We start from the raw sequence: 18,648 nt of genomic DNA, 5'->3' as shown, positions 1-18,648 counted from the left end.
CCTAAAAGATTGGTAGCACTTTTTGTCCAGCATAATGGGAAAGACTAATGTCAGTGCTTAACGCCAGTGTAATTTAATTCCTGCAAGTATCTCACAATGCAACCTTTTGCTTTCCACTCAGAATCACTGGCTATCAATGTGCAAACACAAGTTTAAAAGGTGCTGGTGGCACACAGAGAGCTCATGTGATTGAGCCCATTGCTTCCTAAAAGCTGAATCTAGGTGCTTGCTTTGATGGATTACCTTTTTTTTTTTTTGTTTTGTTTGGGGTTTTTTTTGGTTTTTTTTCATTCAAAGGAAATGTCCAGTCTAAACCACAGGGCTGTCAGTTGTCCCTCTATGTGATAAAACTCAGCTTGCATCCTGCAGTGCTGGTGTGTTGTCAGCAGCCCTGGTGCTGGTCTCAGGTGGCCTCAGGTGTGTCAGGCTGTCCCACTGCCAGGGCTGTCTGTCTGTGCTGGTCGGCAGGCTCATCTTTAGCTTTGATTTTTACATCTCATCTTCCAAAATGTCTTTACAGCCTCTGAATAGCTTGGGGTGATTTGACAGCCTCCTGCCCAGATGGCTAATATCAGCGGCTCTCCCCTACACCCTCATGTAAAGCATCAGCATCGTTCTCCTTGGGTTTATTTAATTTTTTTTAAAAAAAAAAAAACAACAATGAATGCTGTCCGTTTCCTGGAGGAGCTCATTTGGTTTTTTTACTGCTGTAGGTTGTAGGAAACAACAATGTAGGTTGTTTCCATTTCGATAGAAGGGAAAAGATAAATGGATAAAGAGAATAGGGAGGGACCCAAAGGAGAGCTGGTGTTGGGATGTCATCCCTCCGGCATGATGCCATATGGCTGGAATGTGTGTCTCAGAGATGAACATCACGCATATGAAACGTAAAGAGTATATACTGCAGCTGAAGTGACCACACTGGAGAGAGAGTATTTTTTTCGGGTTTCTGGATAATATCAAGAAAGCCATCCACTAAGCACTACAAATACAGTTTGTTTTCAGCACTGGGTTTGGTAATGGAGCATGTTCGAGGAGAATTTGTTGAGGTTTTTGCTGCCTTCTCCATAATGGTTTTAATAGCAGCTGCAAAGCTCAGCCCTGGGCAGTGGGACAGTTTGAGAGTCCATATGGTGTCTGAATCATAACCACAGTACAAAGCCTAACTGGGTTTTTCCCTTTCTTTTCCTATCCCTCTCAAAAAACAAAAGGAATACAAGAAACGGAGCTCCTTTGAGCAAGCATTTTTTCTCTCAGGTGCTTCTTTTAGCTTTCTTGGTAGCATCCCTCACCACCCCATATGGCCTCTCCCATCTGCTCTGCCATCTCTCTCACGTGCCCTGGCAGCTCCCACTGCCTCCCCAGACTCGCCATCCCATCCATTCATCCCATCTCTGCACTCCTGCTTCTTGGGGTCCCCCAAGGTTCTCGGGTTCAAGGGTTCTCGGGCACCCTCTGTCTCCTGTCGTGTTGCATGGCCGTTACGAGTGTCACCCTAAGGCCTTGCTTAGCTCCTCTTGAAGTCGCTCCTGCTAACCCTCCTGTGAGCTGGGGCAGAAGGTCACAGGCTGGCGTTTGTAGACCCAGATTTACCAACCTAGCAGCCTGGGAATAACCAAAACACCGATGATTTGGTAAGGCAGGTATACAGCAGAGGCTACATAGTACTATTCTGTTACTTTTTTTATTATATTCCAGCAGTTTCTATACTTGTGGCTGTATCTAGAGAGCTCCTGGATGAGATTTAATTCAGTCCAGAGATTATTTTGTAGATGGAGAGTGCTCCAGAGTTTTGCAAAGTTTGTGTTTGGCTTTCCTGACCCAAGACTGCATCCCTGTGGCATCTTATGCCTATCTCGGTGCTTTAATGGGGGTACGCAAAAGGAGGTGAAGAGGTATCTCTGTTTCTGGTGTGTGTATCTACAGATATTCAAATAAGAGTAAGAAAATGCCATGTATATATATACTCCCTGTATTTTTACTGAGGATTTTTTTGTGGTTGCTGTCTGCTTCTGTAGTTCAGCTGGGGACTGTGATTACAGTGTTTGTATCACCTAGTAAGGACATTGTTTTATATGGGAATTTCCGATGCATTTTTAAAAATACATTCTTAAAGGAAGCCCTGAAAAGTTATCTGAAAAGGGAACTGGAAAAAAGCCATTTACGCTTGTGTGCTGATGGGAGGAAACATGCCGGAGAGGTCAAGAGTTTGCCCAGGCTCTTCCCCATGGCAGGTATGAGTTTTTCCTTCTCTAGCAGGGACCCTGCCCTTCACAGGGAAGGATGAGCCTTCCTGCCTTTTTGCCCATCTTTCTGGGGCTTGGGAGTTTCTCTGAAGTGTGATTTCCCTTGCTGGGGGTGGTGGCCGTGGTCCTGTGGGTTTTCACAGTGGGCTGGAAGTCGCCTCTGCTTTGCCATCATCCTCCTTCCCCATGGCAGCCCTGGCTGCAAGCGTGGAGCCCCTCAGCTCCAGCTGCATTATGGACATGGGTTCAAACACCCAGGTCTTCTCTAAATGAGAAGATTTTTCAGTCTTTCCTTGGTAGGATCCTGGCTTAAAAGAAAAAAAAAAAAGCATGCCTTGATTGTTTATAAAAAAGATACTTGATGTCACTTTATAAACTGGCTGTGTATTTGTGTGGCTTCTGTCTGTACAGTGCCAAGTGCCTCCAGAGTATTTACAATTACAAATAACAATAAATATCTGTTTGTTTCTTTCTTTCCCCTGACTGCAAGATAAGACTGTATTTCATTTTTGCATATGCATTTATTATGAGAAGCATTTATTAACAGGAAAGGTTAAGTGAAAGAAAGAGCATCACGTGTGAGTACACTGCAGTAGGGGAGGGTGGTCCTCTCGGTCCTGCAGCATCACAGTGCTTTGCAAAAACATCCCCATCCTCACAAGAAACCTTCCTTCAGCACTTCTTCGATGGCACCTTCACAACTTGCTTACACCTTTCTGCTACAGCTTGAAATCCCCACCCCATGTCTTACCTGTGACCCACAGAGATGCCTTCCCACGGGCTTCCCCTCCACACACCCCTGAAGCAGGATCAGCGCTGGTTTACAGCCCACGGAGAGTATGGCCCAGAGCCAACAGGGAGTGGGGACCCCGAGCCACCTCAGAAAGGCACTGGGAGACCCCGGCTTTCTGCCTTGTAATGGAGGGGTGATGGATAGGACAGTGATCTGCAGAAAATTTGAAGTGCTCAAGCAATGGTAATGTAAGTTCAAGAGAAAAATGTGCCTAATTCCCCTTGTCTTGTACTCGGAGACTGGATTTTAGGGGGGCTGACAGGTCTCTTAATGTTTATATTACAAGTCAGCATCAGCTTCAGGTAACAAACATTTGTTCTTCCTATTCCTGATCCCATCCTCTAATTCCAGGACCTTCCTGGGCATCCATAAGCATCCAACAGGGTCAGCAGGACCCTTGTCTGTTAGAGGCCTGCACGTGCCTATGAACTGCTGCCCATTTGTCCTGAGTGTTTCCCTGGGACCAGCTCTGGGTGGTCCAGACCCCCAGTCTGCAGAGGGGAAGGATGATGCTGTTTGAACCAGTGGGATGGTGGTGAACTGGTGATGGAGAAACACAGGTTTGCACAGGCTAACCTTGCTGCTGACAGATTTCCCCAGGGACTGCATTTCTCCCAGCTGAAGAACTGTAGTCGGTACCACTGGTGCAGTGGCAGTGCTCTGGTTCAGCTTTGGCTTCCATGACTGAAAATCAGTTTGATGGATCTGGGGTAGTTTGCAGAAAGGCCACCTAGATCCTTCTGTTAACTAACTTGCACTGCTCTCTAGCCAGGGAATGACAAATGGTAAGATGCAGCACTAACACTATTAAGCGGGAGCGAGATGCAGATTTTTTTTCTTGGATGAGGATTGTCTCCAGCTGTTGCTGCCACTGGCAATGGTGATGGCGACTAGAAAGAGAAAAAACCAGCTGCTCCAAGCCGTGAGCCACTGTGTGCCCTGGGGATGGGGCATTGCACAGGTACAACCTCCCCTCCTTCACCCTGTCCCGCAGCAGCCCTTCCCAGGAGCGTGGGACTGGGATGACAATGATACAGGGCTGCTTTTACCTGTTTGGGACAAACTGGTCAGGATGAGATGGGCATCTCTAAGAAGATGTGAATCTTGCCAGCAAGCGAGTGGGATTTCTGATGCTGAAAAGCAGTTGGTGTGGACACCAAGAAAGAATTTGGCCCTTCGTTTCTGGGTGCTAGATGAGATCAGCACAGCCCTGCTTTCCCCCAGTGCTTTGTGTTTGTTTTCGTGCTGCTGCTGCTGCTGCTAAAGGCTATCAGCCTGTTTCTGGAGCCTTGTTCAATATACTCTGCATGGAAAGGCATGTTTCATTTTTAAGTTAAAAAAAACCACACAAAAAAACCCAAACAAACATAAAACGCAGCGTGGCACAGATTAAATCCATTTGAGACAACTCCAAAAAAAAAAAAACCCGCTGTATGTGCAAGTCAATAGGAGGAGGGGAGTGGAAGGGGAAAAAGCAACTGTGACATATACAAACCCTTTAGTGTGCATAGCATAAGATTTTTTGGCTGGCACTCACATGATTTTATTCAAGGGCTGGGAAAGAACTACGATTAGTTAAAAGCTTCAGCAAAGTCTGGAGGGAGTGCTCTGAAGAGTTGGGAGCCGCGCAGAGGTGACTGTAACTCCTCTCGCAATTTCAGACTATTCTTCTGTGGCTCAGGACAAAAGCCTTTTCTTTTCCCTCCGTGTTCAAAGAGACATTTGTCTTGAGATGTTGCAGCTGTGGGCCGTGGGATTGCTTGTTTGAAGATACCCCCTCGTAGACGAAAGGAGAGGCAACGCACTGAAAAGTGGTAGTATTTTATCGTGTGTGGGTTCCCCCCCCTCCTCCTCCTCCCTCCCTCCTCCTCCACTGCCATGTGTGGTTTTTAATAAGAAGAAGAATGTGGAGGCAACATTTTCCAGGCAAGGGGAAATTTCCTGTTTCTTTTCTGTTTGTTTAATAAAGTGTGTAGTTGACTGTAAAACTGTAGCTACTTTGTTGTGAACGGGTAATTCAGGCGAGTGTCAGGATCGCTTCTTGATGCACTTTTATATACTGCAAGTGAACATGTTTAAAGCCTTTTTTATTTTTTTTATTATTTTTTTTTATTGCTGCGTGGCGTAGGCAACTGAGATTAATAAGAATTAGGCAAATGGCTTCTGCTTTTGTTTCTGTGAGATAGTACCAGCCGTCTTGCGGTCACACAAAGGCTGCCATTTACCAAGGAGCACTCCCTAATTCTCTTGGCAGGGGTGCCATTGGGATCGGATACAAGTGGGTGGCAAAGGGGAGGAGCGGCAGAAGAGGACAAGCAGGCTTTGTGTATTAAAAATGAAACAAAAGCACTTTATACGCGGGGCTGCGTGCAACAAGCGGAGCTGCCTGTGAGCCGGGGTGGAGTTTGAGTTCTCAGCGTGACTGCAAAACCTTTCTTTTTTTTTCTTCCATGAACCCTTCCTCCTCTCCCTCTTCCTTAGCAAGCTCTCCCCGCAATGCTCATGAGGGTCCGCGGGCAGCTGAAAACGCCTAAAAAAACCCCAAACATATCGGAACAATACTTGCCATGACTTTGCAAGAATGGCTGGGGGTTTGTTGGCAAAACCAGCTTCAGATGGCGGTGGAGCCGCCAAATTTGTGAGGCGGTTGGGAGGGAGAACTGATCCCACCCCAGCCCCAAGGAGAGATGGTCTGCTGCCTCTCCTGCCTGCGCCGCCCCCTCCCCCCCCCCCCCCCCCCCCCGCTGGTTCTGCTGCCTGTGGGGGGCGGGCAGCGATGGTCTTGGATTGCACAGCATCGTACCCCTCGGCGGAGGCAGCCCCCTGGTTTTGCAGTGCGTGGCAGAGTGAAGGGGTTAATGGCTGCAGTGTTTTATCAGAATTTAGGGGAGGTGTCTGGCTGTTTAATTACTTTCTGATCCATGGCATACCTCGTTCTTAATGAAGCAGTCGCACGCAGAACAAACATGCTGTATGAGCTTGGGTAAAAAGAAAAGCGGGCTGAGTTTAGCTTGGTTTTGTCAGCCCACATGTTTTGGTTTGAATGTGTTTATGCCAGAGGTAGGACGGTGAAGAATAGGTGCAGGGTGGTGGAAAGGCAGGTGAGGACTGTTGCAAATCTGTCAGTGGTTTTTATTAAAACCTAATTTCCATACATTATGCACTTCATCTCATACTGATGTGCTTCAAAACTTTCCTTGTCAAGCTGAAGTAAATTCCCTCATTGAAGTAGGAGAAGGGAGAGACGTTCCTCTGGCTACCTCGCTCTTTCCAGCCAGCATTCAACCTCGGCAACTGCACTTCTGTGTGCGGGTGAGGGTGAAATGCCTAAGAAGCCTGTGTCATCATGCACAATTACATCCCTAATCCTGGGCAAAGACACAGATGCTGTTTCAAAAAAAAAAAAAAAAAAAAAAGCCGTGTTTCGTTTGACTTTCAAAGAAGCTTATATAATGGCTGCATAATAAAACCGTTATTTTGGGGCTCAGATTAAATGTCAAAGTTTCAGCTAACCCGTGGTTTCATTTTCCATGTGCCGTGCTTGCAGGCAGCCACCACCAGCCTCCGTGTGCTGCTGCTCTGCCTGAGGCTGGTCCTGGTCCCTGGTGAGCACCAAGCTCAAGAGCTCAGCTTGTCCAGATGCTGGGTGGTGTGGGGACAGGGATAGTGGCCACCGAAGCAGGGACTGCCACGGCCACCTTGCCGCTGCATCCGATTCCTTGTTATTTACAGTTGCAGCGTGAGGCTGGTAGGTGATGCTCTAAGCCTTGGAGATCATACATGTTAGTAAGCGTTTAAGTCAGTGTTATAATTCACTCGTTAACCTGAGAAAATAATCTAGCTGCAGTATAGTGCTTCACACAAGGATTGTGTAAGCGCTCTGAGATTTGTACATGTTTTTATTCTTGCTTATCTGCTTATGGCAAGCTTCTTTCAGTTATCCAAATCGTCTCGGCGCTCTACCCTGCCTACTGACACAGTTGCACTTCCATCTGGATGAAATGCATGCAAACAAAACACATTGCTTCCAGTACATGCTAATGGAGAGCTTGGTAGGAAAGACAGAGAGGAGGACCTATTCCAAAAATGTTCACGTGTAATGCTGAAAATCTTCAGTCAGGTCTGCTGGGTTGGTTGTTTCTTCATTTCTTAAAGCAGATTCAATAAAATAGGAATGGAGAGCCGTTAAACCCACTGCATTAAACCTGCCTGTTTCCATGGGGTCATTTTTTCTCATGTAAAATATATGTAACTATGTGCTATTCCGAGTTTTATGATGCAGCAGTACAGATACCTCCCCAGGGTGATGCTCTTGGTGCCAGCACAGTCTAGGAGGCATCGCTTTGGCCTGTAGCGCCTGTGTCTGTCACATACGCATCAGCTGGTGGAGATCTTGCTAATACTTTATGTGACAGCAATCTGGACAAAAAGGCACATTTAATTTTGCCTTAAAAAAAAAAAAAAAAAAAAAAAAAGAAAAAAGAAATCAGTGCATTGCTCTTCTCATTAGTTTCTTTATCTCATTGTCACTTCTCTGGCACATGGGGCTGCAGTGACAGGATTCCTGGGGTTGACCGCATTCCAGAGGGCTGGAGCAGTACCCAGCCCTGCGCACAAGGGCCAGTGAAGGAGCCTCCCGCTCTCGGCTTTAGTCCCACTTACTCAAACAGTGCCACAGGCAGAAGCATTTGTTCTGTAATACTCCACATGCAATGTTTGACCCCTGCAAAATACCCCAAAACAACTTGGCAGTTTTCCTCAGTCAAGCCCTGTGCTTGCCCAGCTCACCAGCATCAGCAGCTTCACTGCGAGTATGTGGTGATACTGGTGATGTAGTGTGGCAGGGGAAAACACCAATCCAGAGGGAGTGAAGGCATTTACTGTGCCTGTTAGCCCCTCAATAAAAGGATCACACAACCACTGTGCTTAAAGGTGAGACAGATGTTGGCTGGTAGCCCTGGAAGGTTCCCGTGCAGAAGGGGGTTGGTAAGGAGAGAGGCGATGCTGGGGCTGCTTACGCACGGTGTGAAGGTTCCAACCCAGACCCTTCAGGCTGGGTCATCTCATGGTGGCAGCAGCAGAAATAAAATACTTTGTGCCTAGAGCCCCAGCTCCCTGCACCTATGTTTTTTCCCAGAAACCACCTGGGTAGCCAAAAAAGTTAATTGAGATATTTTGTACGGTCCTAATGTAGTAAATGCCCTTTTGAGTGGTAAAGGGAGGTACAGAAATTTCTGAGTGGCTTGTCCAGAAATGAATGCGATTCTGTGCGACCTGCTCTAGGTGAACGTGCTTTAGCAGGGGGTCAGACTAGATGATCTCCAGAGGTACCTTCCAACCCTGACCACTCTGTGATTCTGTGAACTGGTTAATCCCTGGCAGAGCAATAAATAGGATATAAAACCCGGCCTTCTGCAGCCCTTGGTGGTGATCTTTCCTTTCCTCACCTCAGCCTGGAGAACATGTGAATGTGAAATGAGAAAAATGCAGCACAGCTCAACGGACCCTGGAATACAAATAGTTTCAAGGGAGCAGCCCGTGGCGAGGTGTGTGTAAGTGGGAGAGGAGCGGTGTCCTGCACTGGCATGAGAGCACTTGCTGCCATGGCTGAGCAGGGTCTGCGGCCATGCCATCCTGTTATACACGGTCCTTCACACTGGCTCCAGCCGCACATCCCGGAGCATCCTGCGGGATATGGGGAGAGACCAGGTTTGGTTTTACAAAGTAAGCTGAGCTTCACTGCTCCCACCTTGAAGCCTTTTGGTAGCTGGTAATAGAATATAAGCCTATATGCTAAAGAGATCTTCTTTGTCCTGCTTTTTGTGTGGTTTTCCAGTAATCCTTTTTTTTTTTTTTTTTTAGTGGATATCTGTTTGGACTTGTCTTTCTGAGGTGGTCAAAATGGTAAAGTCATTCCTTAAAAAAACAGACCAAGTGCCAGTGTACATCTGTGGAACAAAACCTTGGCCCTCCTGCAGGCAGGGAGGGGTAAAAATGACTGCTGGCTTGGGGTTCACTCCTAAGGTGCTAAACAAAACGGTTTAAGAGGCCAGCAGCTCTGGTGTACGTGGTTTGATTGAAAGGTGGCCTGTGTCGGTGAGGATCGGCAGAGTGGGGATACACCCCCATAAAGTCACCAGTGGCTGAAATGGGGTCATCCATCCCTGTCCTGGGAGCAAGCCTTGCTGCGTTTTCTCTCCAGCCAGGGCAAAACCGCAGCCCTACTCCCAGAGGGGAATCTGGACCTTGTGCTAAGCTTTGCACTGTGTTGCCATCATCCCCTGAAATTTGTTGTACAACCCAAAACCAGGTACCGCTGCCCCTCACCTGACACAGGAACACACGCAGGTACCGCTGCTCCAGGGGAACCTTCCGACTGCTGCCGGTGTAAAAACTGCGCTCCTTCTGCTTGCAGGTATTCGCCCTCAAATCATGAACGGCCCCATGCACCCCCGGCCCCTGGTGGCACTGCTGGACGGGAGGGACTGTACGGTGGAGATGCCCATTCTGAAGGACTTGGCGACGGTTGCATTCTGTGACGCACAATCAACTCAGGAGATTCACGAGAAGGTAACGTGCGCTGCGAGGGCATGGGGGGGCCGGGCTGGGAGCCGGTGTGCTCCAGCCTTCTCTTCCAGTTCTTGAGCAAAATGTGTACCCAGCTGCACTTCGAGTCAATCAGCAGATAACATCAACAGAAGTCGCCGCAGATTAAAATTCATCGAGGCTGTTTTAGAAGCCAGATGTTATGGGGGGGGGGGGGGGGGGGAGACACAAAAAAAGTCACCTTATCTCTGTGCATCAGGTTTTTTACATCAGTATTATTAATGTTTCTCATTTTTTTTGGAAGTCCGCTTGCTCAGTGCAGGAGTGACAACACTCTGCGCTTCCCCAGGGTGCGGCACAGTTGCTCTGGCTTTGCTAACACCATCCCACACTGCTGATGGGTCTCCTCGGGTGCTGGCTGCACCTCCAGCAGCTCATTTCTCCCCAGCAAGGAGTAAGTGAGGTTGGGGCAGCATGTAGGCAGATATGTGCAGTGTGGATCGGTGTTTCTGCTTGGAAGCTCAACTGCTTGCTTTTAAAAGTATTCTTTGTGCACATTTAGATAATCCCAGTGAGGTTTGAAGTTATCAGAAATCGCTTCCAGAATCGAGGGAAGAGAACGACAAATAGCATCACTGCTGAGCTTTGCAGTGCTTCAACTACTGAATGTGGGGGAAGGAGGATGGAGGGGTTTGTGCGACATTAATAGATGATAGGTGAGCCAGTCTTGGAGAATTTACATAGGTCTTGGGTTTCCAGAGCACTGAGGTAGCTTGTGGTGAGCACTAATAGAGGTTTGAATCTTCATTGAAGGGGACGAAGTACAGCCTTATGTGACTGCAAAGCCTCACGCAGATCTTCTTAGGTACTCTGGAAAACATACAGAAAAGGTTAATGTGAACAGTGTGACAGGTACTTGAGCTTCCAACATGCAAAAGAAGGTCAGGGAGTTGCAAGTGACACAGAGTCATGTCCAAAACCAATAGATACTGCCATAAAACCTAATTCCTTTTTAAAGGGTTGGAAGTAGAAGGATTAGCAGATAACCACCTGGAAAAGGGTCTGGGTGAGCGACAGGCTTGGTTTTCCTTTGTCTTGTCTTCTCAGACATAACATCATAATTTTCAGATACCTATCCGATCCATTCCCAAAGGGAATGGCCTCGGAGTCGGTAGGTGACACCCCTGACGGTTTTAGTGACACCTTGAAGTGTCAGCTTGCACCGTGCCTGGGTCAGATAGTCAAATCTGGGGTCAGCAGTGCAGATGTACAATTCACTGATGTTCTGATTCGGGAGCTGTAGCTTTCCCCTCCGGGTGTCGTGGTGGCTCTTAATGTCTCTATTCTGTTCCAGGTATTAAATGAAGCTGTTGGGGCGATGATGTACCACACCATCACGCTGACTCGAGAAGACCTAGAGAAGTTCAAGGCCTTAAGGGTCATTGTTCGAATAGGCAGTGGCTACGACAACATTGACATCAAAGCTGCGGGGGAGCTTGGTAGGTCTCAGCTCTGCACCCTGATTCCCTCCCGTGTCCTTCCAAGTCTTTAAAATCAGCACAAATACCTGCTGCTTTCCCTAGGGGTGTGCTTGCAGTGCGGGCTTGCAGGCAGGGCCTCCAAGGGGCCTTAATTCAGCCCCTAAAACTACAGGTGCCGTTGGCATTTTTTTTTCATGTAGAGAATATTGTGACAAGAAAACTGGTGTGGTTTTAGAAGTTTTAGGAGGCAGCTTTTAGGCTCATACTGTGTTAAAACTGCCCTATCTGAATCCTTGATTCCTAAGCTGTCCCTAGTTCCAGGTGCCCACTTGTACTCAAGGATATTTGTATGGCTGTTCTATTTCTGGCACAGGAGAGTTGATCTAGCTCTAGAAAAATTGGAGGAAGGGTGTTTTATTATATTTTGTTAAGCAAGATTAGTCTCTTGATCTGATCTGGTTCTCAGAGTCATGCCCACACTGCTGGGAAGGCAACGTGTCAGATGGTAGAGCAGGAATTGTGCGTTGGGTTGCTGTTGCCTCCTTTGCCATCTCATCAAAGGTGCCTCAGGAACTTGAAAAAGACATTCACCGTGGGTCCATGGTACATGGACTGCCAAAACACATGGATCACGTTGTCAGAAAGGAGCCCTTATGTCCCTTATGTGGGATTTTTCTGGGGTCAGGGGTGCGTGCAGGCTGCGTTGCATGGCTGTCACAGTGCTGGGGACACCGGATTTCTGTACTGGTTGGGATGGTCAGAGGCCTTTGGCTGCACACCCACAGGTGCAAAAGCTTAATTGTATCAGTGATTTTAGCAGCTGAGTTACAATCGGTTTTGATCATCTGATCCCAAGATTCAGTCTATCAAGCAGTCCTACAATAGTGTTTAGGATATCTTGTATTAAAGGTTATCTCTGGGGAAGTGAAGAATAACAGCCATTTCACGTGAGCCATTTTACAAAGATAATTGCGATAAGAGAGTTTCAAATAGTCATTCCTAAAAAAGCAATTCTCAATATAGTGAATTATTTTTTTTTGAGAGGAGAACAATGTCTTCTCGATGTAATGGTTTCTTCACGTTTTTAACTCTTATTGTTATTATCCATTATAACAGTGTTCTGAGGCTTTGAACATCAAGAAGGGGAAAATATAACGACTAAAGTAATGGGATACTGCAGTATAATCCTTCTTTTTATACTTGGCAAATTGGGTGGCCAAATGATGTGGTTTCAAGTAGAAAATGTAATGACTACCCACAAATGTAGCGTAAAGTTTAATTGGTATTGCCTTCCATAAGGTAGTTTTTAAACTGTGCAGTCAATAAATGAATGACCAGTGCCTAAACACGGTGCCTGGCCACGCACCAGTGGCCACCTGTGGGACCAGGTCTGGCCCAGAAGACACCCCCAGAACAAGATGCTGGTGTTGAACTATCCACTGTGGGTATTTAACCCCCTGGTGCCGGCAGCTCCTGCTCCTGGGGGCACGAGGGCAAATAACAGGGTAAGAAGCTCACGGGAAAGGCAGTCTGGTGTCATCCAGCTCTATAAGCAAGTGGTCCAGCAGAAAAGGGACAAGACCCAGCAGGGTTGGGGATGGGGACGCTCAGCAGAGCTGCAGGCTGACAGGACGTGCTGCTAGAGTCACCCGTCACCCTCCAGCCTTCTTGTCTCTTCTCTTCCCCCACGAGCAGCCACGGCCTCTGCCTACAAACGGGCAGGAGCTGTTGCCTGGTGCCGAAGCGGGTGGTCATCTTGGGAAACCCTCCCTGCTGCTTCGTTAGGGCCTTGGGCAGGCGCTCAGCATGGTTTCTGGGCTGCACCCACATCCCCAAAGTAAATCAAAAGTTGCCCTCTGTGGAAGCGATGGGGAATGTAAAATGGGACAGCACCAGCTTTAAGAGCTCATGGGGACCGGGGCATCATGGCCCTGTCACCTGAAAGGGAGAGGAGGTGAGCAGTGGTTTAGGGGTTAGTTGGGGTGGGGTTTTCCACCCTGTAGAGTCAGTCAGTTTTTCTGTAGGTCTTTCAAACAGCCACGGGGTGGAAAGCAGTTTTGAAAACAGAAAAGCAGCTCCTGGGAGCAGGGATATTGACAGGGGGATGGGAAACAGATTTTCGACTTTGAATCAGTGGCCCTCACAGTGGAAGGGGATTTTCTGAGTCTCTTACGCTGTCTTTATCTCCTACTTTTTCATGGTTTCTACTCAAAGGCCCCAGTCCAGTAAAGCACGTAAATACACATCCATCTTTAATATGTGTGTTTAAATTGCATTGAATCCGGTGGGATGTAAGCATGTGCTTAACTGCTCTGCCGAATAGAGGTGCAGTTCAGCACCCCCTTACACACACTACCGAGCCAGAGCCTGGACGGGGCAGCGAGCGGGGAGGCATTGCCAGTGAACTTAATACTTGCAGCTCCGAGCAGGGACACAGCAGCTTCAAATAAGCCTTTTGTGGCAAAGGAGCAAAAAGTCTGTTACCAAACCTGCGCCAGGGCAGGCAGGCGTGCAGCGGCAGTGCTGGGGTGGGGGAGCTGCTCCAGCGTGGCTGTGCCCCCTCCACTTGCCACATTCTGAGAAAGCCTCCAGATTTTGCAGCAGGAGCAACTGGTTCTTCCTGCAGAGTGTGTGGTGGAGGCTGCACTGATGGTGCACGTGCCATGGTGGTAGCCATCACCCCAAGCCTTGCTGTGGGGTGTTTTGAGTCGACTGTTGTGGTGCTTGTTGGTGGAAGGGGAAGCTGACCCTGCCATGCCAACCTGGCACACCATCCTGCTTGAGCGCACCAAATTATTGATCCCTAAATAATTTAATAGTTGAACAGTCTTCTTGTGGAAAAGGAGTGACTTCTGCCAGCATGATTTAAATCACTTTGAAGGTAGATTAAAGTAAGCAAGAATAAGACTTCCTATTGCAAAACAAACCTTTGCTGCTAGAGTTACTCCTGCATAGCTATTGCACTTGAAATCTGCACTTGTCCTTACTCTAGAGAGACGCTGGAGTGTAGGGGACCCCTGAGTATTACAGGTCACTGTGGTTTTTGCAGAGATTTCAGGCAGTTGTACCTAAACCAGGCACATCCTTAGCAAACGTTGCTCCAAATGCTTTAAAAAAAAAAAGGATGGGCTGGCTGAGTGATGTGAAGATGAAGTGCCAGGAGCCCCCCTGCTTTGCTGTGGGGTGGGTGGCCGGGGCTGCCCCCCCTGAGCCACGGTTGTGCTTTGTGGTGTTGCCTCTGCAGGGATCGCCGTCTGCAACATCCCCTCGGCCGCTGTGGAGGAGACGGCCGACTCCACCGTCTGCCATGTCCTCAACCTCTACCGACGGAACACGTGGCTCTACCAGGCACTGCGGGAGGGCACGCGGGTGCAGAGCGTGGAGCAGATCCGGGAGGTGGCCTCCGGTGCTGCCCGCATCAGGGGGGAGACACTCGGCCTCATCGGCTTCGGTAGGTGGGCGAAGGGCAGGCAGCCTGCGAGCAGCATGTGCAGCACTGCTGGCCCCATGTTCAGCCTCTGAGGAAGACTCAGCACCACTTCACTGCCCTGAGAAGGACCTAAAATGAGCATTTTCAAAACCAGAACCACCTCTTAATGCTGATTTTTTTGGTGAAGGAGCTGCATTTTGTGAGCCTTGGCTGAGTCCTTGGAGAAACACTGGTGAAACCCAGCAGTGCCCCAGGAGGGACTACATTTGGTAGTGCTGCCATCCTCTCCCAAAAAAACCTGTCCCTGAACCACAGCTACACCAGCCTGGCTCTTCCTGAGACATTCTGCCCTGCATGGGGCAGGGCTGGGGAAAACAAAATTTGTCTTCAGTTCACCCATAGCTATAGGGAGTTTCAGCATCAGAGGGATCATCAGCACCTCTGCTGACAGCCCTCTTGGATATCCCTTCTGGGAGCGAAGCCCAGCCATCACGAGAGGGATCAGGAGGTGTGTTCAGGCAGCTGAAGCTCACCCAGCACTTGATGGCCAGGTGCAGGCAAAGTGGCACCATCGTGAGCAGAGATTTGGCGAGGTGCTGGTGTAGGGAGCAGTTCTGGCTGCTGGAGGGTGGCCGCTGTTGGGGTTGTGCCAGCCGGGAGCTGCACCACAAATGCCACAGCAGCATCTCCACTTGGTTTCTGTGCCACAGCCGTTTGCCCCACTTGCTTCACGCTGTTGTCCTGCAAAGCCCTGGGCTAATTAGTGCAAAAAAGCTGGCATATGAGCACGTTTAAATGGGGAAACTGGAGCAAGGCGGGTGGGTCAGGTTCCAGCAGGAGGTCGGGGTTAGCCAAGGTCTGTCTGGCAGGGCGAGGGTGAGGGCGGCAGCGCGTACCTGGCTGTGTGCTGGCAGCTGGATGTCCATGCAGGCAACCGGCTGATGTCCCCTGCTCAGCCATGCCTCTCTGGGGCAGCAGCAGGGCGTCAGGTGTGTGCATGCACGGGGGGACATCACCGTGCACCACTAACCGGGCACGCGCTGGGCTGCCACGCTGCTGCTAGCTGGAAAAATTAACAAATAAATAATTGAGACCTGACACACAGGGCACGTGGAACTTGCACAGCCTGTGGCGGGGACAGGCCGGGGGGGTCTGTAGCAGCGCTGCACGTCCTTCCCCAGCACAGCGGCCATAGTAGCCCTTTGCTTCCAAGCCACGACAGTTGCCTTCATCATGCCCAATTAACCAGCCGTTCAGTGAGAGGCTGAAAAATCTATCGCAAGTCGTCTAGAAAAGGCGACACTCTTTTTCTTCCATTTTTGGCTTTTCTTGGTAGACACGGCACCGCAGAGGATTGTTTCTCTGTGATGTCCAGAGCTGCGTGTTGGTGGGGCCAAGGCACACACTGGGCCTTCCCTGCCGGACCTGCATGGCCATGGATCGTGCCACATGTTCAAATGGCCACGAGCTGGCAGGTGCCTAATGGCCTCACCCTTTGCTTTGTTTGGCTTTTTTTTTTTTAATTTTAACATAAGCATCTGACATTTGCTAGAGCCAAGCACAGCCCTCCCTGTGCAAGGTGGCATGGGTTCTCCCCTCCAGCCAGCATCCCTTCAGGGGCTGTCTGGGGAGCCCAAGGGGTCCCAGGGGACCCACGGCAGCCCCCAAGCCACGCTAGGGGATCAGGCCATGGGGCAGCTCAGCAGTGTGAAGCCAGGGAGGTGGGAATCAGTTAAATTACTGCCTCTCTTCCCTTCACACACAGGTCGCACTGCACAGGCGGTCGCAGTCCGAGCCAAGGCGTTTGGCTTCAACGTGATCTTTTATGACCCGTACCTGCAGGATGGGATAGAGAGGTCCCTGGGAGTCCAGCGGGTCTACACACTCCAGGACCTGCTCTATCAGAGCGACTGTGTCTCGTTGCACTGTAACCTTAACGAACATAACCACCACCTTATCAACGACTTCACGATTAAGCAGGTAATTCACTTCGCATGCACAACCAAGGAGAGTGCTCTGCTCTTCAGCGGGCAAACCCGACACATCACTGCTGGCCACGCATCCCTCTGCAGTTGCGGCCACAGTGAGCCAGCGCCTCAGTGCCTAGGGGCTACCTCCAAAGTAGCTGGTTGCACCCACCAGCCCATCTGTTTCCCCACGGTGCTTACCAGGGGTAGCATGCTGCCGGGTACGCGTGCCCTGCGCCTGTGGTGGGGAGGCAACGGCAGGAGCGGGTTTTGTTTGCTGATACCAGCCAGAGCTGGACTTTCCCTAGAAAACCCACGTGCAGCAGGGTGGGGACTGCTCTGGGGCAGGAGCACAGCCACTCAGCCTGAAAAGCGGGGTGCAGTCCCAGCGGGAGGCACCCCAGGGCACCTGCTGCTGCGTCGGGACAGGAGTTGGGTCACTGCACTGAGCTCACCCTCATCTCTCTCTCCCCGGCCGCCGCCAGATGAGGCAGGGAGCGTTCCTGGTGAACACGGCGCGCGGGGGGCTGGTGGACGAGAAGGCCTTAACTCAAGCCCTGAAGGAGGGACGGATACGAGGGGCTGCGCTTGATGTGCACGAGTCTGAACCATTTAGGTAAAGCTCCAGTTTGCGGGGCCAGGGGACACACAACACCCACGAGCCTTGTCACACACTGCCAGCGCTGGGGGATGGTCCTACTGGTTTGGGAAAAGGCTGTGGCACCTTGTGGTATCCATCATTCGTGGGCTGGCACCGGGATGACAGATGTTCAAAGGGACACTAGGAGCATAAAACAAGAAATCAGCCTGGTTTTTGTTAAACAAAAAACCACGCTCATTAATCCATGAGAACAAATTTAACATGTTGAATGTTGGGCATTTTTGCCCACAGGCTGCTGCTAGCTGGGAAGGGGTTGGTTGTAAGTGGGAATGCAACTTCTCTCGTTGAAGACCGTTTGCTTGTGTTTTCAGAAACTTTTTTTTAAAAAAGTAAGTGTGCTTCTATAAAGGGTGAACCCCCACCTCCTCCCACCCTGGGCTGGGTGATCCAAAGCCTGTGCCAGCATCCCCAGCGCTGCTGCAGAGACACGCCCAGACATTTATTCCTGTGGAAGCATTAAGACCAACTACCCAGTAGGTTGGGGGTTCAGCCCTGTTGGCTCTTTTTTGGTGCATTTTCAGTTGTGCCATGCACGGGAACTGTGCTTCCTCCCCAGCACTTCTGTGGCCATTTTGGGCTGGCAGGACCCTGTCTGGCTGCTTCCAGCCCCTGTGCCACAGGTGAGGGGCCGGGAAAGGAGGCTTGCATGTGCAGAGGACAGGCCACAAATCTTCTGCTACTCATAACATCTTTTATTCTCTCTTTAAATCTTGAGTAATCTTTGTTTCCTCTCCCCCTGCTCCCAGTTTCGCTCAAGGCCCGTTGAAAGATGCTCCTAATTTAATCTGTACTCCACACACTGCTTGGTACAGCGAGCAAGCGTCACTAGAGATGAGAGAAGCTGCTGCTACTGAAATACGGCGTGCGATCACAGGTACCCAGCCCCGCGGAGAAGCTGGGGTTAGCTCGTGTGTGTGTGCCTGGAACGGGAGCCAGGAGAGGCACAGACAGGGCTTCACCCTGTTGTGTCTTGGCAGGATACTGGGGAAAGGGGCCTAACCCTGATTGTATTCCCAGCAAAAGAGCTGAGACACAAAACTTTACCCGCATTTGAGCATGTTTGTGGTTTCTGTGGGGGTTTGTTTTGTTGTTTTTTTTTTTAATTAATGGGGCACTTGTGCAGTGTGGCAAAGACTAGTGTGCGTAAGTGGGAAGCAAAGGACAGCGAAGCGATAATTGCTGCCCAAACGGTGGTGCAGACCACAGCCGACTGCATGCCAGAACCAAACCCCGAAGCAGGGAAGGCACCTGTGTCCAGCTCTTGCTGTAACTCAGCTTGCTCCGAGGTGGCAGTCACAGTACTCCAGCAAATGGGTGGTTCTCTTGTCCTAAAAATTGCCCTCCTGGTTAAGGTGGAAGGCACAGCATCATCCCTGGCGGACTCAGAGGAACCACCCTTCCCGAAACAGAGTTGGGACTGAGGGTAAGAGACTGTGCTGCAATGTGCACCTGGGGACAGCCAAAACCTCCTCCTGAAACAAGGCGTATGGGATGTGTCGTCCCCCCCATCCTTTACACTAACAA

The 18,648-nt window shown here is 49.8% G+C and overlaps 1 protein-coding gene across 1 annotated transcript in view; it reads left to right on the top strand.

Annotated features, from left to right (window-relative positions):
* CTBP2 (C-terminal binding protein 2) overlaps positions 1–18,648 on the top strand; it is a 47,248-nt gene that overhangs the window by 24,729 nt on the left and 3,871 nt on the right. The window contains 6 exon segments of the mRNA XM_005439232.3: positions 9,455–9,609; positions 10,940–11,084; positions 14,311–14,517; positions 16,262–16,476; positions 16,949–17,079; positions 17,871–17,998. Of these exon segments, the coding sequence (XP_005439289.2) occupies positions 9,455–9,609; positions 10,940–11,084; positions 14,311–14,517; positions 16,262–16,476; positions 16,949–17,079; positions 17,871–17,998 (981 nt within the window).

This window comes from Falco cherrug, chromosome 9, assembly GCF_023634085.1.
Source record: "Falco cherrug isolate bFalChe1 chromosome 9, bFalChe1.pri, whole genome shotgun sequence".
In the NCBI taxonomy this organism is placed as follows: domain Eukaryota; kingdom Metazoa; phylum Chordata; class Aves; order Falconiformes; family Falconidae; genus Falco; species Falco cherrug.
The sequence above is the reverse complement of the archived record's forward strand: the minus strand, read 5'-3'. Positions and strand labels throughout refer to the sequence as shown.